The sequence below is a fragment of the Macaca nemestrina genome, chromosome 10 (assembly GCF_043159975.1).
Source record: "Macaca nemestrina isolate mMacNem1 chromosome 10, mMacNem.hap1, whole genome shotgun sequence".
NCBI classification, from domain to species: Eukaryota; Metazoa; Chordata; class Mammalia; order Primates; family Cercopithecidae; genus Macaca; species Macaca nemestrina.
The window spans coordinates 127319068-127341203 of record NC_092134.1 but is presented as its reverse complement, the minus strand read 5'-3'; the positions used below and the strand labels follow the sequence as shown (position 1 = coordinate 127341203).

General features: G+C 39.4%; 1 protein-coding gene and 1 long non-coding RNA gene across 3 annotated transcripts in view; one reads left to right on the top strand and one right to left on the bottom strand.

Annotated features, from left to right (window-relative positions):
- Positions 1–22136, bottom strand: part of LOC105481896 (guanylate cyclase 2C) — an 82406-nt gene that overhangs the window by 23972 nt on the left and 36298 nt on the right. For both annotated transcript variants that reach the window (XM_011741690.3, XM_071072172.1), the window contains exons 12-19: positions 18095–18200; positions 15934–15996; positions 14957–15028; positions 14404–14508; positions 8136–8222; positions 6495–6627; positions 3376–3513; positions 2151–2239 (exon numbers count right to left, since the gene is read on the bottom strand). In XM_011741690.3, coding sequence (XP_011739992.1) covers positions 2151–2239; positions 3376–3513; positions 6495–6627; positions 8136–8222; positions 14404–14508; positions 14957–15028; positions 15934–15996; positions 18095–18200 — 793 coding nt within the window. The remainder of the gene's footprint in view (positions 1–2150; positions 2240–3375; positions 3514–6494; positions 6628–8135; positions 8223–14403; positions 14509–14956; positions 15029–15933; positions 15997–18094; positions 18201–22136) is intronic.
- LOC105481892 (uncharacterized) lies at positions 337–14058 on the top strand. Its single transcript, XR_987257.2, has 3 exons — positions 337–471; positions 1860–2058; positions 13924–14058. It is a non-coding gene; the product is annotated as an uncharacterized lncRNA (long non-coding RNA).

Below are 22136 nucleotides of genomic sequence, written 5' to 3'. Positions count from 1 at the left end.
GGCATAACATTACCTGATTTCAAAATGTTCTATAAAGTTACAGTAACCAAAACAACCTGTTACTGGCATAGGAACAGACACATAAACAATGGAACAGAATAGAGAACCCAGAAATAAATCCACACATTTACAGCCAGCTGATTTTCAACAACGGCTCCAAGAACATACAATGGGGAAAGGACATCACATCTCTTCCCATATACAAAAATCAACTTAAGATAGATTTAAGACTTAAACAGAGGACCTGAAACTATGAAACTATTAGAAGAAAACATAGAGAAAAGACTTTAGGACATTGGTTTAGGCAAAGACTTTATGGCTAAGACCTCAAAAGCACAGGCAACCAAACCAAAAATAGACAAATGGGACTATATTAGACTAAAAGGCTTCTGCACAGCAAGGGAAACAACAGAGTGAAGAGAGAACGTGCTGAATGGGAGAAAGTATTTGGAAACTATTAATCTGACAAGGGTAATATTCCAGAATATACAAGGAACTCAAACAACTCAGCAGTTAAAAACATTCCATTAAATCAACACACTGTTGATTTGATGGGAATGTAAATTAGTATAGCTACTATGGAAAATAGGATAGAGATTTCTCAAAACACTAAAAATAGAACTACCATATGATCCACCAATCCCCCTGCTGGGTATTTATCCAAAGGAAGAGAATTCAGTGTATCAAAGGATGCCTGCACACTCACATTTATTGCAACACTATTCACAATAGCAAAGATACAGAATCAACTTAAGTGTCCATCAATGGATGAATGGAAAAAGAAAATGCAGGCTGTATACACAATAGAATACTATTTAGCCATAAAAATAATGAAATCATGTCATTTGCAGCAACACATATGGAACTGGAGGTCACTATGTAAAATGAAAGGCACAGAAAGACAAATATCACATGTTCTCACTCATGCAGGTGCTAAGAAAGTTGATCTCATGGAGGTGGAGAGAATAACGATAGCCAGAGACTGGGAAGAGTGTAAGTAGGGGAGGAGATGAATGAAGAGAGGTAGGTTAATGGGTACAAACATATAGTTAGAAGGAATAAGTTATAATGTTTGATAGCAGAGTAGGGTGACTACAGTTAACAACAATGTATTGTATATTTCAAAACAGCTAGAAGAGAGGACTTGAAATGTTCCCAACACATAGAAATGATAACTACTTAAGGTGATGGATCCCCTAAATACATGACTTGATCATTACACATTCTGTGCATATGACAAAATATCACATGTACCCCACAAATATGTACAAATATTATGTATCAATTTAAAAATAGAGAATGAGGTCAGGAGCAATGGCTCACACCTATTATGTAATCCCAGTGCTTTGGGAGGCCAAGGCAGGTGGGATCGCTTGAGGTCAGGAGTTTGAGACCAGCCTGGCCAACACGGTGAAACCCCATCTCTACTAAAAATACAAAATTAGCAGGGCATGACGGCAGGTGCCTGTAGTCTCAGCTACTTGGGAGGCTGAGGCAGAAGAATTGCTTGAAGCCGGGAGGCTGGGGTTGCAGTGAGCCAAGATCCTGCCACTGCACTCCAGCTTGGGAGACAAAGCAAGACTCTGTCTCAAAAAAAAAAAAAAAAAATTAGAGAATGAGATGTGTACTTTAGAAGCCAGATCATTCCTGAGTTGGAGAGTGGTGGGAGGGCATGGGGAATGTGGTAGGCTGAGGCTGGCTCCCAAAGACATGCTGCGTCCTAATCCCTGGATCCTATGAATGCTACTTTATTTAGAAAAAGAGCCTTTGCAGATATAATTAAGTTAAAATTATTGAGATGAGGTGATTATTCTGTATTTTCTGAGTGGACCCAAATGCAATCACATGTGTCCTAATAGAAAGGAGATAGAGGGAGAATAGACAGAAGAGAAGCTGTGACCAAGAAGCAGAGATTGAATTGTGTGGCCATAAGATAAGGAATGTTAATAGCCACCAGAAGCTTCTGGAAGAAGTACAGAATGGATTAGCCCCTTAGCTCTTCTGGAGGAAGTGTGGCCTTGCTGAGCACTTGATTTCGGACTTCTAGCCTCCAGAACTGTAAGTGAATAAATTTTTGTTGTTTTAATCTGTTACATTTATGGTGATTTTCATAGCAGGCCAAGGAAACGAATGCGGGAAGATATACTCACTTCTAGCTCTTTTTCCTCTGCCGTTTCCAAGAATAAATCTGGACGGAAGGGTTTCATTCCATTGGAATTTTCCACTCTGAAAATCTTCTCTGGTTGGGTGAGAAAATTTTAAATTACAAAGAAGAATACAGCATGAAGAAATGGAAGGAATTTCAACAGAAATCCAGTTGGTTCACTCCTCTGGATGGCTCTTAGCTCAGTGAGAGTGCTGCAGAGCCTAGACCAGCACTCAGTAGACAGGTGTTAATTTGATGAGGCACCCAGTGAAAAGGTCTCATCCCACTTATAACCAGAAGGTTACCTTAAGGGATAGGCTACTGAGTGGGGCACAGTGCTTCACACCTGTAATCCCAGCACTTTGGAGGCTGAGGTTGGGGGATCACTTCAGCTCAGGAGCTCAGTCTGGGCAACATGGTGAAACCCTGTCTCTACATAAAGTACGAAAGTTAGCCAGGCATAGCGGTGTGCACCTGTCGCCCAGCTACTTGGAAGGCTGAGCCAGGAGGATTGCTTGAGCCTGGGAGGCAGAGACTGCAGTGAGCCAAGATCATGCCACTATACTTACTCCAGCCTGGGGGCGACAGAGCAAGACACTGTCTGAAAAAAACAAGAAAGAAAGAAAGAAAGAAAGAAAAGAAAAAAAGAAAAAAAATGCTACTGACCCTGTAAAACTCAGCTCGGGCACCACTGCCTTCAGTAGGCTTCTTCTGTTCATACTTGACCCCACCCTCTCTACATCCCTTAGTCACCGTACTCCCCACCAACCAGTTAACAGTTAGCACATAATAAATGCTCAGTAAGTGAGAATTGAATGAATGGAAGGAACCATTTTCCCCTGAGAGGACACGTGGCCAAAAACTATAGATCTACTCTTAGTGAGAACTAAAATATGTATGTCAACCTGTTAGAGTGATCTAGTTTAGATGTTAAGCAGGTACATTCTCTTATTGGAATCAAAAGGAAAGAGGAGAATTGTAAAGGAAGATTGTTAACAATAATACCGACAACAGTAACACCTGGCAGTGTATGTTGTCTTATGCTTTGCAGGGCACTCTAATATTTAATCTTCCTAATCCTCTTATAAAATGTATAATGCCGATAATAAGTCATTAATTTTGCAGATGAAGGAATTGTGATGTGGTTACAAACAGATTAGGGTCTCAGTAAGCCTAGAAAGCAGGTTGGCCGACTCCCAGAGGGGGCACATGAAGGGGTTTAGGTGTACCGTTCCGGTCTCGACAGCTCGAAGTGTAGAAGGTTTCTTTCCGCAGGATGATCTCCTGTGCGATGATCCCGTAGCTGTACACATCTCCTTTCTGAGAGACGTTGGCTTGGCGGAGGTGCTCTGGAGCTGTCCACAGGTCTGTAAATGCAGACATTGAGATTACAAAATTGAGCAGGGTGAGTGGCTCATAGGCCTCCAACCTACCTTTGCTCTCTAATTCCCTACACCATCCACTCTAAATATGGGTGATCGCTTATGAGTGGCCTTGAATTGATATGATTCCAAGCTTTTGAAAACTTTTGGCAAATACCGGTGATCAAAGAGAGAACACACACCTTTTAGACTAACTATGAAATGTTAGGATCTGGGTGAGGTCATATGGCAGTATGTTATTTAAAACTACTAGGATCACAGTCTTGAAAACTCTCAAGGTTTACCTGGAATGGGGTCTGATTGTGGTAAATGCTCAGTAAATGTATGTTGAATGAATACAGTAGAATATGAGAGGTTGAAGAATTTAGTAGTTTATGGGACATATGGAATGAACCTATGAAATCCTTTAAAATACAAATTTTGGCCCAGTGTGGTGGCTCATGCCTGTAATCCCAGCACTTTGGGAGGCTGAGGCAGGCGGATCACAAGGTCAGGAGATTGAGACCAGCCTGGCCAATATGGTGAAACCCCATCTCTACTAAAAATACAAAAATTAACCAGGCGTGGTTGCGGGCGCCTGTAGTCCCAGCTACTCAGGAGACTGAGGCAGGAGAATAGCTTGAACCCAGGAGGTGGAGGTTGCAGTAGGCTGAGATTGCGCCACTGCACTCTAGCCTGGGTGACACAGTGAGACTCCATTTCAAAAAAAAAAAAAAATTTTATGTATACTAAATATATTTTATTTAAATATTATAATTTATTATTTAATGCATCTATATACATATTTAAATATAAATTTACCAAAAGAAGATAAAGACAGTACACTAAGACAAAGAGACTATGACTGATATTTTCGTTTGTTTTTTTTTTTTTTTGAAACGGAGTCTCGCTCTGTCGCCCAAGCTGAAGTGCAGTGGCCGGATCTCAGATCACTGCAAGCTCCGCCTTCCGGGTTTACGCCATTCTCCTGCCTCAGCCTCCCGAGTAGCTGGGACTACAGGCGCCCGCCACCTCGCCCGGCTAGTTTTTTGCATTTTTTAGTAGAGACGGGGTTTCACCATGTTAGCCAGGATGGTCTCGATCTCCTGACCTCGTGATCCGCCCGTCTCGGCCTCCCAAAGTGCTGGGATTACAGGCTTGAGTCACCGCGCCCGGCCATGACTGATATTTTCTAGGCATAACATACTGGCAGCCTCCAACTGAGCTAGGGCCCGCAGTGGCGTTTTTGTTGGTTCCCGCAGTATTCTTAAAAAAGTAATGCACATAATTTACTCACAGTTTACTCCTGTCCCTGCCACTCCCTAGTGTCTACATCTAGTTCACTCACTTCACATGAGTGCAATGCTGTATTTAGCTCCCATAGATACTCAAGTTTTGAATCCTTATTACACACCCTATTTAGTAATAACAGGGGCATGCAATTAATTTTTCTTCAACATGCTTCACAAATTTTTCAGGATCACCTTACTCCTTATAAACTTTCTCAGACTTGTCTTCACCAGTTTCAATGAAACATGTATAGATTCATGTTGTTAGGTGCAGTAACATGTTTATGATGATGCACGTTTTCCTTATTTGGTTCTCTGTCCAAATGTACATCACCTTTTTGAATTTATGTCTTGTGAATTTTTGTGACTTGTGATTCATGCCCAGTTGATCGTAAAGGTCAGGGGTTGTAGAAAAGGTAAGTAAATCTACTTATGCTAGAATTTCAGGTAACCGACACCATAGGTAGGTAGGTATAAGTGAGTGCTGTTCAAGATGATAGGATTTGACTTGTAATTTATCTGATTTTTGTCATGCTGGGTTATCTGATGATGATTTGTACTATTATGTCATGAACGATGCTTGGCACACAGGTCTTCAATAAGAAATTACTGGATTGAGTTCAATATTATATTATACTTTACATGATGTGGATGTAGGGACAGAACTGCAATTTTTCTTTTATTAAGGAAAAACGAAAGGATCGCAAAGTTGAATTAGAAATATAATTTAGTGTTTGGATCTAGGTAGTATTTCTTTTTTTTTTTTTTTTTGGAGACAGAGTTTTGCTCTTTTTGCCCAGGCTGGAGTGCAGTGGTGTGATCTCGGCTCACCGCAACCTCCGCCTCCCGGGTTCAAGCGATTCTCCTGCCTCAGCCTCCTGAGTAGCTGGGATTACAGGCATGCGCCATCACCCTGGCTAATTTTGTATTTTTAGTAGAGACGGGGTTTCTCCATGTTGGTCATGGCTGGTCTTGAACTCCCGACCTCAGGTGATCCACCTGCCTCGGCCTCCCAAAGTGCTGGGATTACAGGCGTGAGCCACCGTGCCCGGTTGATCTAGGTAGTATTTCAAGGCAATGTGAGTGCTAGATATCTGAGTCTGTTTAACTGTGAGTCATAGTAAATGTTCAACATGAAAAGCCTTTTATACTTTACAAATCTGTTTTCTTTATGTTATCTTTTTTGACTCTCACCACAATCCTGAAAGAGGTAAGAATATATTTTACTGGTTAGAGTTTTTTCCTTAATATTTCTTATTGCCACAGATAAATGAATGATGTCTCAAATGGAAAGTCGGTCCTCTGGTTTGTACTCTACCTTCTTGGACAAATCTGAGTCTCAGTGCTGTCCTCCATAAAGGAAAAAGGTTAAATTAGATGATGTCTAAGGTCTTTTCCTGCTCCAACCTTCTGTATTTTTTTCACCTAGTTCAAATCCTACAAGCCATTAAGTTATTCATGATTTCTCAGTGATATCAAGGGACACATGGATGAAGGAAATCCACAGAGGACATTTGTTTAACTCAGGAAATACTTGCTGACTGACAAGTGGGAAGGTCTGGAGAATGAGCCAGCTGTTGTCTCTTGTGGCTTTAAGTGCTTATCTTCTGATCAGTATTACAATTTCCTGACCATGCTACATGGGTTTGAAAAAAAAAATCAGTTAGGTAACTAGTGAACACTTCATTCATTACAGACCTTTTTTTGGAGGTAAAATGGAATTGCAGCCAAAATCAGTGATCTTCACCACCATTCTACTGTCCACTACGCAGTTGGTAGATTTCAGACGACCATGGACTTCTGTCTTACTGGAGTGCAGATATGACATTCCCTGTAATTTTTCAGATGATAGAAAAACAGAAATGTGACACACTTCAGCTGCTTCATTATTTTAAAGAAAAAAGTGACATTTGGAAACCATTTCAGCAGACAGTCACACCATCAGGTTTTAATTTTAGTCCCACTATTTTTACTTTAATGTTACTGAAGCCCTAATATTTGCCTACACATTATATCTCGTTTCAAAGTCTGTTTAAATGACAGAGTAGAAGGGAATTGTCTAAAATCTCTGCTTAAGTAGTTGTATATAATATGAGGCAAAGGGTTGTTTTTTTTTTTAAAGTGTTTCTGCTTACCACTTATTTGGTCTGTGACCCTGGGTAGGTCTCTGGTCCTTTTTTACATGAATTTAAAATAAACATACAAATAATAGTGCCTTGCCTTTCCAAAGGGGCAGGGGTGCCAGGGTAGATTATTTCCTAAAGTGGAATTGGTTTCATCCTATTTTGAAACAATGTTTCATTCATTGTGTTTCAAAAGGGGAAGCCTGGCCCCTTGCAATGGCTCAGGCCTGTAATCCCTGCACTTTGGGAGGCCGAGCTACTCAGGAGGCTGAGGCAGGATAATCGCTTGAACTTGGGAGGCCGAGGTTGCAGTGTGCTGAGATCGCGCCACTGTACTCTAGCCTGGAGGACAGAGTGAGACTCCGTCTCAAAAAGGAAAAACAGAGGAAGCCTGTTTTTGGCTGATGTGCTTCTCTCTGGTGGTTAGAGGGTGTCTCAGCTGAAGCTGATTTTCAGCCTGGATCATAGGAGTGAAATGTGTGTGGCAAATCGATTTTCGTAACACATTTTTCAAACTGATTCTGAACCCATATAACTTTCAGGTGGGTTAAGACTGTATCAAACAGCTCCCTCTCATAACCAACTTTTCTTCATTCTTGAATGAGGCTCTGGTTACTCATGTCCACTTCTGTTTTCCTATCACGTCTGAAAATATACATGTCCACATTTATTATTGATTCCTGCAAGATGGTTTCCTGTACTTAATACTTTCTCTTATAAAGTTGAGGATTCAGTTGTCTTTTTTATTTTTTAAATGGAGTCTCACTCTGTCACCCAGGCTGGAGTGCAATGGCTCCATCTTGGCTCACAGCAACCTCCATCTCCTGGGTTCAAGCAGTTCTCCTGCCTCAGCCTCCCAAAGTGCTGGGATTACAGGCTTGAGCCACTGCACTCAGCCCAGTTGTCTTTCTTGTAGTTTTATATGATTTCGATTTCTGGAAAATTTATGAAACTGCATGCCCCACACCCAGACTACAAAGGATATAATAACATAATAATAACTGATATATATTGAACATTTCCTTGTACCAGGTCTTGTTATAAGCACGTGCATTATTTCACAAAATCCTCACAACCTAAAATCCTACAACCCTATGACATAGCTATTATTATCATTTTACAGATGAAGAAACCAATGCACAGAAGGTTGAATAACTTGTTAGATCTGTTTTCTTATATTTAATTTTCATATTTTCTGTGTGTGTGCTTCTCTTACCTTAGCAATGTCATACAGGACAGAGATCTTAAACTCCCAATCCATGAATGTGCCATCAGGGTAGGAAATTGTGTCATTTAAAACTTCCTGAATAGGAAAAAAAGAAGAAAAGTTGTTGCAAGAAAGGATATTATGGAGAGACTATTATGAAACAAATAATGAACTGCAAATTATGAGACCTTAGGATCAGGAACAAATTGAAATTCCACTGTCTGGGTTTTCATGAACCTATTTTTGTTTTCTTTTCTGCATAAGAAGCTTTGGGCGGTTTTTGCCACCTGGATATGAGCAGGAGGTACCCATAGCACCCCAAACTTCAGTTCTTCCATCAGACAGATGTAGAGGAATAAGCAGCAGGTCGGGAGACTGCTTAACAGGTGACTGCCTTGCATGTTCTGTCTCATCTAAATTGGACCCATGTTTTAAAACAGGCAATTGCTATAAGAAAATTCCTTCATTAAGCTTGTGTTTTTACTCACCTAATCAGTTACATAAATTGGCTTAATTCCTTTTTTTTTAGAGTTTACTAAGTCCTCTCTCAATAAGAGAGATCTTGGATTTTTTTGTGAATTGTATGACCTGGGATTTTTTTTTTCTTTTTTTTCTTTTTTGTTTGTTTTTGAGACAGAATCTTGCTCTGTGGCCCAGGCTGGTGTGCAGTGGCACAATCTCAGCTCATTGCAACCTCTGCCCCCAGGGTTCAAGCGATTCTCCTGCCTTTGCCTCCTGAGTAGCTGAGATTACAGGTGCATGCCACTATGCCCAGCTAATTTTTGTATTTTTAGTAGAGACGGGGTTTCACTACATTGGCCAGGCTGATCTCGAACTCCTGGCCTCAAGCAGTCTGCCTGCCTCAGCCTCCCGAAGTGCTGGGATTACAGGCGCAAGCCACCGCGCCCCGCCTATACCTGGAATTTTCAAGTCACTATTTTAATATGATGATGGTTTTACAAAGTTGCAGGATTTTAATTAAGCTAATACGTAACTGTTCTTCATGGTAGAACTTTAAAAAGGACTCTAACTGATAGCAATAGTTTCTTATTTTAGGAAAAAGCCCAATTTGATTTTTAATTTTAACTCAGGCACCGTACCAAGAATTTCCAAGGAGGGGTCTGAAGTCCTTAATCATTTCAGGTAAGGCTGGTTGGGCTGTGGGTACCAGGCCAAGTTGATGGAGGGGAGTCATGGGCAGACAGATTCTTTTCTATGCCTTCTCTCCCTTTAGCTCACCATTCACCCATCCTACCCTGTTCTCATCTGCCAAATTGTAAAAAGCATATTATTCTGTTTTGATGATAAAAGGAATACATGTTTACTATACAAAATGTGAAAAAAATTATACAATATAAAAAGGAAGTATAAAAAATTATGGCTAATTTGCACCATCTAATTTATTCTCATTTTGGTATTTTCTTCTAGTTTTCTTTAATGTAGATATGGAAAGTATATGTAATAAATATTATAAAAGTGGGATCGTAATGTATATGCAGATTTATATGTTTTTTCTGAGCAATTTTAATAGGTGACCTGCATATTTGTTTTTTAAAATTATTGAGTGTTATCTCTAGAGCAGGGACTGTGTTAGTGCTGGGATTATAAGGGACCTGTTGAAGTGTGCACAGTCTGGTGAAGGAAACTGACATTCATAAAACAATCAGACCAATAAACATAAAATTATCACTGTGATAAGTGCGATGAAAAATTGCCTAAAATCTGGGAATTTGACCCCTAAAATCTGGGGTTTGTTATAAAGATTAAATATGGCTTCCTTCAGGAAATGGCTGTTGAGCTGAGATCAAATGAAATAGGGAGCCAAGAGTTTTGGGAAGAGGTAACAGCAAGGGAAAAGAACCTTTTGTGGAAAAGAGAATGGAAAGGTCCTATTATCTCAGCACCCATTTTTATTTATTTATTTATTTATTTATTTTTAGATGATAAATTGCTTTATTAAGGGATCGTGGTTATTATTTTGTTATGTTTTATACTGTCAGCACCCATTTTTAAAATTACCCTTCTTTAGTTATATTTGTCATATACTTAATGGTATTCCTGGCCCATATGTTTTTCTTCCATAAATCATTTGCTTGTTCATGAGCTGTCACTACACTGCCTTGATTATAATAACTTTCTAGTAAGTGGCTTCTTCATTCTCTTTTTCAAAACTGTTCTGGTTATTATTGCTCATATATATGTGTGCGTGTATATATATGTATTTCTGATGATCTCTGTTAATTAAGAAAAGTCTTTGCCTTCGATTGCAAGTTCGTTGTTTTCAGAAGAATTTATACATTTTCAATGTGAATTTGTCGGTATAGGGTGTCGGTAAACTGGCTGTCTGTTAGCAACAGCCCTGATTTGTAATATGCTTGCTGAGTACGATGTGAAATATTTCCACCCTGAATGATTTCAGCTTCCAGAACTTTAACACTGACTGGCAAATTCTTGAATAACTTAACAGTCAGCTCTGAGCTAGTACCAGCCAGTTCCAGCACATCATTGATTCCTAAGAACTTGACAAAGTTCTGTTAAGATTTATTTAATGTCTTAGAAAACTTTCAGTGTTCTTAACTGATTCTTTGCATTTCATGTTGAGTATTTTCAAATAAATATTTTTGTTAAAAATATTAAGGAGGATTTTTTGAGTTGTATTTTCTGACCAATTACATGATATACACATTATATATGTAAATTATTTTCTATATACTTATTTTGTTTCTGGTCATCATATAAATTTCTTATAATCTTTAGTATTTGAGGCTTTTGCATTTTCTAGGTAAACAATCATATCTTTATATTTATTTATTTATTTGAGATGAAGACTCGCACTGTTGCCCAGGCTGAAGTGCAATGGTGGGATCTCGGCTCATTGCAACCTCCACCTCCTGGGTTCAAGCAATTCTCCTACCTCAACCTTCCAAGTAGTTGGGATTACAGGTGGCCACCATTATGCCCCACTAATTTTTTGTATTTTTAGTGGAGACAAGGTTTCACTGTGTTGGCCAGGCTAGTCTTGAACTCCTGACTTCGTGTCCTGCGCCCCCCCCACCCCAGCCTCTGACTCCTAAAGTGCTGGGATCACAGGCATGAGCCACCACACCTGGCCTCATCTTTAAATTAAAAAAAAAAAAAAAAAATCTATTGCTTTTGTGAAAGTTGTCAAAATCAGAATGGAATCGCAAATGTTGAAAAAATCCTGACACATACAGCTAGAAAAGGCCATGAAAACCAGAGTTGTCATGCTTGTGTACTTCATAACAAAAACTATCACAAAACACTCCACAGAAACCTCAACCTTCCACAAAGGCCATCGCAACCTCACACACAAAAAATACTTATACAAGGACATCTGCTCAACATCTGCCTGTCCAACCTCTGACTGGCATCATCCTTGCTAGTGATCTTTGTAACACAACAATTATATAATCCTCTTTGTTTTTTTTTCCCCTTAAAATCCTTTGTCTTCCTTTATCTCTCTGAATATGCACATAATTTATGATGGCATATGTATTCCCATGACAGTGTTCTTTTCCAAATAAACATCTTTCTTTTAGAGAGCCACTCTCTGTTTGTTATTTATCTGGACACCTTCCAATAACCGTGTATCTTATTTCTGTTTCATGCATTAGTGCTTTGGTTAGAACTTTCAGAAGTTAACTAACAGTAGTAAAGGGTGCGGCTAGGGAGTCTTTGCATTAATAGAGATGAAGTCAGTTGTTATTTTATGATAGACAGTCTTTGCAATGTTAAGAAAGTATTGTTTTATTTCTAACTCTACAGGAGTTGTTATTATGGGGGAGCCTAAGAATATTTCTGAAATGAGGTCTGGGAATTCTCTGGCATATCACCGTTTAATTGTTGTTTTCCTTGTTGAGAACAGGTTGCAAATATTAAATCTGGTATCCTCTTCCCTGAGCTATGGTTTCACAGCTTCATTTCATGCAGGTCTTACTCTAACGTCATCTTGCCAGAGAAATCTTCCATGGCTATCTTATCTTAAGTAGCATAACTCAGGTATGTTTGAAAGGAGGTTATTATAAATAACAAAAGAGCTTTTCTCACCCCCACCACCCAGTAACAACGGGTTTTAGGAACCAAGAATGAAGACAAAATATATTTCTTACTATATCACAATATTACATTAATAGCCATAGAAGAAATGATAATTCCAATAGAGAGAATACCAAAGTCAGCTTAATTCTTCTAATGTTGAAGTTCAGTAAAAGTAATTCTCATTATCTATATAAAAACTATTTTCAAGTTAAACAAAAACATGAACATACTCCAAATTCATTTAACATTGAACAAAGTTAGCATGAGATTGAAACTAAAATCTGACCAAAGGCTAACTGTAGTTGTGAATGCAGAGGAAAAAACATAATAAAATAAAAGAAATGCTAAGCCAGTTGTATATACAAAAAGCATAACACAAACAATTGGATATGGTTAATTCTATGAATGGAACAATATTATTATAATGTACCAAATCAAAAGGTCATAGGAGAAAAACCACGAGTGTTTTAATGGATGATGAAAGTGATCATTTTAATTGATACCTGATCAAATAAATACACATTTCTAGGAATAACAATAACTATTTCAGGTCTTTCAGAATTAGAAATACTTTTCACATGAGGTCTAGACCACACTCTCATTTAATTTCAATGAGACAGAAATTTTAGAATACTAATTAATAGAGCCTGGCCAAAGGGTTTCACATGGCTTATTATTGCCTGAAACTGATTCAGAATTGGTCTAATTAAATTTTTTTTGGAAACAGATTTCATGATTATATCGCTTCTGGAAGTTTCCCTTTTTAAAGATTATAATTTAATAGTCGTAAAGTATTCTTCCACAATTAAAACATCTTTTCACTGCTTTTTTATTCTCGATTTTGTGTATTTGCATGTTTGTTTTAAAAATAATATCTAGAAGTGAAAGGCTTGTGTGTTTTAATAATTTTGTTTTTTAAGTTGCAAGTGCATTTAAAAATCCTATCCTATTTTATTTGATTTATAATGATTGATATTTAATAGCTTCCTTTCCTTATGTTATAGTTATTCTTCTAAATTTTGCATTGGATACTTAAATTATTATTGTTATTATTTATTTTATTATTATTTTTTTGAAACGGAGTCTCACTCTGTTGCCAGGCTGGAGTGCAGTGGCACGATCTCGGCTCACTGCAACCTCTGACTCCCTGGTTCAAGCAATTCTTCTGCCTCAGCCTCCTAAGTAGCTGTAATTACAGGCATGCACCACCACGCCCAGCTAATTTTTGTATTTTTAGTAGAGACGGAGTTTCACCGTGTTGGCCAAGATGGTCTCGATCTCCTGACCTCATGATCCGCCTGCCTCGGCCTCACAAAGTGCTGGGATTACAGGTGTGAGCCACGGTGCCCAGCCTTGTTTATTATTTTTTAAGAACTTCTACCTTAGCACCATTTTCCTCTTTGATCTTAATTCTCCTGGCCAGCTGCCTGCTCAAGATTTCTCTACCACATTCCATTACGCTAGTCCCTCATGGGCTTGCTTTCCCTTCTGCTATACAGCAAATGAATTCTCAAAGTGCTAAATATAGTTAATGGCTTAATGTGTCACTTTTTCCTTATACCACTGTTACATTTCATAGGGATTAATACAGAGAAGAGCCCTCAGATGTCAGAATAACAAGCATGAAAGAATTTTTAAAAGAAATAGTAACATTTAGGGCTACGATTTTTTCTTGGAGGGTAGATTTGAGTTTATACTGCATAGTGTGAAAACTAATATTCTCGCTTTTTTTTCTTAGTTTCTCTGTTTGCTTTGGACTTGCTCAGTCCAAATACCTGACCTCATCTGGCAACTCCTGGATGATCCTTAGTCCAAGAGTGGAGTAATAATTTGGACAGCAGCAGAACCAAGAATGATGACCAAGTCTTCTAATGCTTATTTGGTGCTATCATGATTATCCTTTTCTCTTTTAACACAAAAGCAAGTATTCATGTAAAATAAAATGTATTTGGAGGTAATCACTCATTTTTTCCACTTCCATTCTCTGTTTACTCCCCTCCCTAAATCTATTATCTTTTTCCTGAAATTTTTTTTGGCTTGTTTATAAAAACATAATAAGACTGATTGAAAAAATCTCGGAAAGTCTGGAAAGCTTGTGACCCCACCAACTCTCCATGATCACTCTTTAATATTATTTTACTCGATAAATATTTTTATTTAAAGTCCTGCTGAATATTTTTATATAATTAGAACATTGGAAATGACCATGGTTTCTTACCCGGAGGGATCCTCTCTCACAGTATTCTATCACCCCGAAGATCATGGTATCAAGTTTCACGGTGCCATAGAACTTGGTCAGGTTGTAATAGTCAATCTGAAGCAACTAGAAGAACATGTTTGTTTACAAAGCAAATTAGGCAGAACAGGGTGCCAAAGTAAAAATTAATATGCCAATAAAATGTGTTTTCTTTCAGATCTTTGAGAAGATGTGTTGCTCTTAACAAATTGAATGTCAGTACCCATTGCTTATCACACATTATATTAATCTCATTCAACAACCTTTCCTTTGTTAGTAAGAGGCCTTGAGTACAAACTTTACTTTCAAATAGTATCAGGTCCACTTTCTAGGAAAGACTAGTAGATTTCCAGAATTTTTTACGCCATTGACCTCACTTTCCAATATCTCTTCGTAGAATTTTCAACAAGAAATATAGTCACCATTTCTTGGCCTGAGGGCTTCTCTGTCAGCCTCTTACTCCACGAACAACCTCAGTGATTAGAAGAAATGGAGTGAAGTTATTTCTCAAGAGTTTGAAGTAAGGGCTACATACCTTGTTCAATTCTATCTTCTGTTTTTCAGTGAAATTACCATCATTGTGCTTGAGATCTTTGAGAATCACTCGCTGCAAAAATCAATGAAATTTAGGAGACACTGTTGTGGTATAACTTGTTACATGCATATTATAACAGTTTGTGTGTCTCACTAGACTGTAAACTTTTGAGAGCAGTGACAGTATTTGATTGTTTTTTTTTTTTTTTTTTTTTTAAAGACAGAGCCTTGCTCTGTTGCCTAGGTTGGAGTGCAGTGGTGCAATCTCGGTTCACTTCAACCTCCGCCTCCCGGGTTCAAGCAATTCTCATGCCTCAGCCTTCCCAGTAGCTGGGACTACAGGCATGCACCACCATGCCCCCAGCTAATTTTTGTATTTTCAGGAGAAACGGGGTTTCGCCATATTGGCCAGGCTGGTCTCAAACTCCTGGCCTTAAATGATCCACCCGCCTCAGCCTCCCAAAGTCCTGGGATTACAGACATAAGCCATTGTGCCGGGCCTTGATTGATGTTTGTATCCCTGGTGCCTAGTACCTGGGATATGGTAAGTTCAGTCTTGAATGTTTCTTTAAGAATGACTAAATGGAAGGAAGGCAGGCAGAAGGGAGGGAGGGAAGAAGGAAGGATGGAAATAAGATGCAAATCTCTCATATGAGATTGTTGTATTTCTCAGCAATGAGCCAAAATATAATACTAGGGTTGCCCTCGACTACTCTGAATATCTTTTATATTTCATTTTTCTGCCTACACTCCACCCTTCCCCAACATTCTATTTGTTTTCCATTTTCCCCAGGATTGTGAGTTTTGTAACCCTAGAAGCAGGGCCCTGGCCACCCCTGTGAAGCTCTAAGAACAGCCCTTGGGAACAGACTGGGCACTCCCATCATTGTGATACTGACATCAGGGGCCGGGGCAATGAGGGGTCAGAAAGCCCCGAGCATACCCCAGTGGAGAGTTCAGAGAAGTGGGAGACGTCACCTTTTTGTCGTATTTGCACTGTCGTAGTCTCTGGATTGTATCTCGTCTTTTGTCATCATCGATCTGGCACAAGAAAAGGCTAATTATTCCAGAAACTCCATATCTCTTCCCTCCTTTGAGTTTACTGTCCCAAAGACTTATTTCCTTAGCCAGATGACTCATTCATTCTGATGAACGAATAAAATCTGTACTCATACACATTTTGTACAGAAACTGACAAGAAATAGATGAATTATACTTCTAGGAATATTTAGATTTTAAGAAAACATACAGAGACACATGTTTTGGGCTTACTCCAAAAGAGAAAATATGAAATATGGGGTTTTGAGGCAGTGGGGGGGTGCTTGAGGAATGACACCAAGGCTAGACTTGTGCAGAGGTGGCGCGTGTGGGAGCCCATCAGGTGCTGTGCAGAGACAGAGCGTGCTGCACACGCTCCTTCTGAAAGTCCCCTCTCCTCTTCCTAGTGTTATATTAAATAGACAGGAGACCATTGGCATGAGACTGTCTTTGTATTATGAGTTCCTATAAATGGCAGACCTAACTTAGTATATAGGCAAACTGAAAACTGATCTGGGAGTCTATTTTTGTAACAAATGGCTCGATTTCAGCCAATCACAGGCAGCTAACTGAACAGACCATGCCCAAATAAAGCAAATGCCTAGCTGTAACCAATCAAGTTATTTGTGGACTTTACTTCCTTGTACAACCTATGAAAGCTCACTGCCCATGCTGCGGGGTGGAGCTTTCTGAACCTCTTTTGGTTTTGAGGGCAACACAATTCATGAATCACTTTTTGCTCAAATAAATGATATTTCATCTGTCCAGAGTTTTTCTTTTAACACTAGGTACTTCCAGTTTGTCATTTAGGTCAACAAATTCTCTCTTTGGAAATTCAGTAGTCTTAAGGTTGTTTATACCTGACTGTGAATTACTGTTAAATTGATTTCATCCTGACACTTAGCTGAGACAGATTGGTCTTTGTGGGTAGAATTTTCACAAAAATTCTTTGTGAATAGAATTTTTCTGTTGGAGGTTCAGCAGGAGGAGGGTCACATTGGAGCATGTCATATTTCTGAAAGAAGGGAAGACCTGGTCCTTGGATAGATATGAGGGGATCGGAGCCATTAGAGGGCAGCACGCAGGACTTGGGGAGGAGGGTCAAGAGCTGGTAGAGAGGTTCCAGAGACAAACTTAGACCAAATGCAATTATATTCCTGCTGATTTTAAGCAAGGAAGCATCTCAAATCACACCACATTATCAGTTTGGCCCTAGTCTGAAGGAGTCCACGAATTCCCATCTGTGGAGGTCTTGGGTCTCCATATTCTCTTAATATGCTTTGGTATAAAAGCTGGGATAATTATATGGTATATGGAATGTGTTACAATCTCAGGCTTTGCAGTTAGACAGACTGGGTTTAAATTGTAGCTGTGTTCCTGGAATTTCCGCCCTGCTACTTCACAGTGCTCAGGAGAAGATGAAATGGGTTAATGCATGTGGTGCATTATAAGTGCTCAGTAAGTGTTAGCTATTATTACTTACAGTAATCTTACTCATTAGTTGCATGTGTCCCTGCACTGTTTCTTAATCTTTTGTCCTTCAGTTTCCTCATCAGCAAAATTATGATGATAAAGCTTAATTTTGGGTTCCTGGAGTAGGAGGAGTAGATGAGACAGCACAGGTCCTGCATTGACTGTGCTAAATGGAGTAAGTTATTATTGGCTGCTGCTATTTCCTGGTTGAAGGTGAATGTGAGCAAATATAAGCAGAGGAGGCGTCTTTCTCCAGGAATGAGTAAGACAAGTCATAGGTCCTTCGTACGGATAGATTAGCATCCAAGGTTTAGGGGAACTCAAATGCTCCGCCCATTCCTACATCCCTTCCATGGCAAATTCCCTTTATGTGTATTTCTCTTCTGGGTCAGATGCGGAGAATGAGAACACACCATATCTCAGCCTCCAGGGAGTGCTCACTGGATTAACTAGCTGACATGTAGGAGAATGGAGAAACAAGGGGAAGGCAGAGAGTTGAAAATTAGAAAGCATCTAAGTCTTGCTTTCTAGAACAACTATCCCTACTTGGCACATATCCTGCAATGCTAAGTCTTGTCAAATACCTGGCAAATTGCGCCCATTCTTCAACAAGTAAGGTAGGCTTTACCTTCAGGCTAACGTGATTGGTCTCATTGGTCTCCAGAGGAAAGATATTTTCAGGAGGAATGTGGGACCATTTTTTCTGACGAAGTTCATAATCTTTTTTATATTTTCTGTGAAAGGAATAAAGCCGGTCAATAGGTTTTTCTTAGTATCCACGCCATTCAGCTTCTGAAGACTGGGAGAAGTTTAGAACCCTGGTATGCTCAAGTAGATGTGCGTGGGGGAAGGTAGCCCAATGACAGAACACCATGTTCTCCAAACTGAAAAGTGCTCACTGCCAGTGGACCTGCAAGGGTTTCTGATGGGCTTTCATAGCAGTGGCCCTCAACCTTTTTGACACCAGAGACTGGTTTCCTGGAAGACAGTGTTTCCATGGAGGTGGCAGGGGGTGGTTTCGGGATGAGACTGTTCCACCTCAGATCAGGCATTAGATTCTCATAGGGAGCATGCAACCTAGATCCCCCGCATGCGCAGTTCACGATAGGGTTCACGCTCCTATGAGAATCTAATGCCCTGACTGATCTGACAGGAAGGGTTGCTCAGGACGTAATGCTCGCTCACCCACTGCTCACCTCCTGCTGTGCGGTCGGTTCCTAACAGGCCATGGACTGGCGACTGGGGACCCCTGTTTCCTAGTCTTTCTTTTCTTTTCGCTTCACTTTCCCAGGTTTTTCACTAAGGCAGTCGTTCACGATAGTAAAGGATTTAAACTGATGACATAGAAGGAGTTAGGAAAAAATATAGGAAACAAATGTAAAGTTGGTAACGCTGACAGGCAAAAATGTTAATTTTTAAACCACCAGAGAATACACCAGATCCCTAAATAAGCCAGTTCCTCTTACCCATCTGTGCCTTTTCAAAAAATATGTTTAAAGAAAATGGAAAAGTACAGAGAAAATGTAACAACACCTATCTCAACTACAAAATGTTAAGAATGTATAGTTTCCTTCAGATAGTATCGGTCCCCAGATAGTGTAGGTTGGGGATTAGGCCCCCAACCCCTGGGGCCTGGACTGGTACTGGTCCATGGCCTGTTAGGAACTAAGCTGCACAGCCGGAGGTGAGAGGTCAGCATTACCACCTGAGCTCCGCCTCCTGTCACATCAGCAGTGGCGTTAGATTCTCATAGGAGCGTGAACCCTATTGAGAACTGCACATGGGAGGGATCCAGGTTGTGCACTCCTTATCCTTATGAGAATCTAATGCCTGATGATCTGAGGTGGAGCAGTTACAACCCGAAACTCCCCCACCCCCAAAAATTGTTTTCCACAAAACCAGTCCCTGGTGCCAAAAGGCTGGGGACTGGGTATAGATGAGGCAGAATTCTTGGGCTATAGAGGATGTACACTTTCAACTTTACAGATATCACCAAATTGCTTCCCAAAGCAGTGGTTATCAATTAATTTACCTTCTTATCTTGAGAATTCCCATCTTCTATATTCTTGTCAACATTTGGTATCGATAAACTTTTTTTTAACCTTTGTGATGTAAGCGAAGCAGTGTTTCATTATTGCTTTACTTTGCATTTTCTTGATTACTAGTGAGATTATTCTTTCAAATATTTTCTAGCTATTTAGTAGAATATATAGACTCAGAATTATATAGAATTATGTATTTATAATTTTGCTCATTTTTCCCTACTGTGTATCTTTTTCTTAAGCTTGTTAACTTACATATGTTCTTAATATATTTTGAGAAATAAATCCTTTGTCCTTTTGTTTTTCAAATACCTTTTCGTAGTTTATTACTTCTTTTAACTTTGTTTTCCAGAAAGTTTTGATTTTTATTATGGTCATATTTATGTATTTTTTCTTTGACTTCTCCTTTTTTATCTTGACTGAGAAGTACTTTCCTAATGTGACATCATAAAGTCATTTTTATTGGACAGGCACAGTGGCTCACACCTACAATCCAGCACTTTGGGAGGCCAAGGTGGGTGGATCACTTGAGGTCAAGAGTTGAGTCCAGCCTGGCCAACATGGTGAAACCCCGTCTCCACTAAAAATACAAAAGTTAGCCAGGTGTGGTGGTGCACACCTGTAACTGCAGCTACCACTGAGGCCAAGGCACGAGAATTGCTTGAACCCAGGAGGCAGAGGTTGCAGTGAGCCAAGATGGCGCCCCTGCACTCCAGCCTGAGTGACAAGAGTGAGACTCAGTCTCAAAAAAATAAAAATAATTTTAATTTTAAAAACTCATTTTTATTAATTTATTCTAAGTTTTGAAGTTTGATTTTCACATAATCAAACATTTAAAACTCCATATAAACTATGCTTTAACATTTAAAACTCCATATAGAGTAAACTATGTCTTTGTGTATTCTTTTAAATATATAATAATAATAAAATATAACATGATACACCAAAATAAAAATAACTATTTTCATTTATATAATGCTTATTATATGGTAGTTTGTGTGCATGTTTCATTTCTAATCCCTACAACAGCTCAGATGAAGAAATTGAAGCTAAGTTACCTGTTTTAATTTTGCTTTTTACATGTGGAAAGCCTACTTTACCAACATCATTTCTTTTTTCTTTTTTTTGAGATGGAGTCTCGCTCTGTCGCCCAGGCTGGAGTGCAGTGGTGAGATCTCGGCTCACTGCAACTTCTGCCTCCTGTGTTCAAGATTCTCCTGCCTCAGCCTCCCAAGAAGCTGAGATTACAGGTGCCTGCCACCATGCCCAGCTTATTTTTTGTATTTTTAGGAGATTTTTACCAACAGGGTTTTACCACGTTGGCCAGGCTGTTCTCGAACTCCTGACTTCCTGATTTGCCTACCTCGGCCTTCCAAAATGCTGGGATTACAGGCGTGAGCCACCGTGTCCGGCCACCAACATCATTTCTTAGCTGACACATACTGTCATCTTTGTCATATTATAAGTTCTTGCTTGTATTTGTTTCTGGAACTGATATTCATTGACCTGTTTTGTCCCTAGTTTGCCTTTGCTTTTTGGTTATTTGACAAACTCATACTCACCTTCTCAAGGCCATGCCTTCCTTAATGTCCCCTAAGCAGAAATGATTATTCTCTTCATATGCTTCCATCTAAGTCTGAGTATTCTTCGAGTAAATGCATATAAAATAGCATATTACTGACCCTAAGACCTGGAGGCAAGTAGGATGAATATCAAGACCTTAAAGGCTCTTGGGCTGTCACCTCTGTATCCCAGGAGACTCTTGGGACTCAGCAAAGCCAACTGTCATTCATACTGAATTAGGGGATTTCTTAAATGGTTTGCTAGTTTTCTTGCGTAGGCCGTTGTAATGGCAAACTGCATGTGTACCACCTGTCTGCCAGGCCCCCTCATGGGCATAGCATTGCACTGGCCATTAGGAAGCCCTATCTCTGCCTCCTATGTTTAGAGACAATGAGAAACACCTGTTATTATCTTTGATCTTGTGATTTACCCCTATTTTAAACTGATTCCCATTTAGACTTGCTTTTGGGGGGAAGTTTTGGTTTCTTCTCACTCTTCACTAAATGGTAATGGTCACCACACACTGTAGACCATCACCTATATTTCTGAGCAACACAGTTACAGGAGCCAAGCACTGTTGTCAGATTGAAGAAAATAGTCTACTTCCTTTTCTGGAGAAAACATCAACCATTGTATGGTAGGCTGGACATTCACAAGAGAAAGAATAATGACACACAGACCAAAGTGTATAATACCCAGATAAAACTGTTGTCTTGTTTAGCTAGGAAATGCAAGTGAACCTGGTAGTATAATAGGGTATTATAAGTTTGGCATTTAACATATGCAGATTAGGAGGTAGTGTGGTATTTACTCACTCATTTATGTATTCAACAAATATTTCTTAGTACACACAATGTCTCTGGCTAGGCATTTGGTAGATCCAAGTTGAGCCGAAAAATCTTGGAACTGATGGTGAGAAGGCTTGAGTTCTAGTTCTGGCCCCACCCACTACCTGGTGATAAGATTCTAGAGAAGCCATTTGAGTTTCTGGGCTCTCTCTCCTCAGGCTAAAATAGGAGATTTGGAATAAATTGTTTCTAAAACCTCCCCCAGCCTAAATAGCAT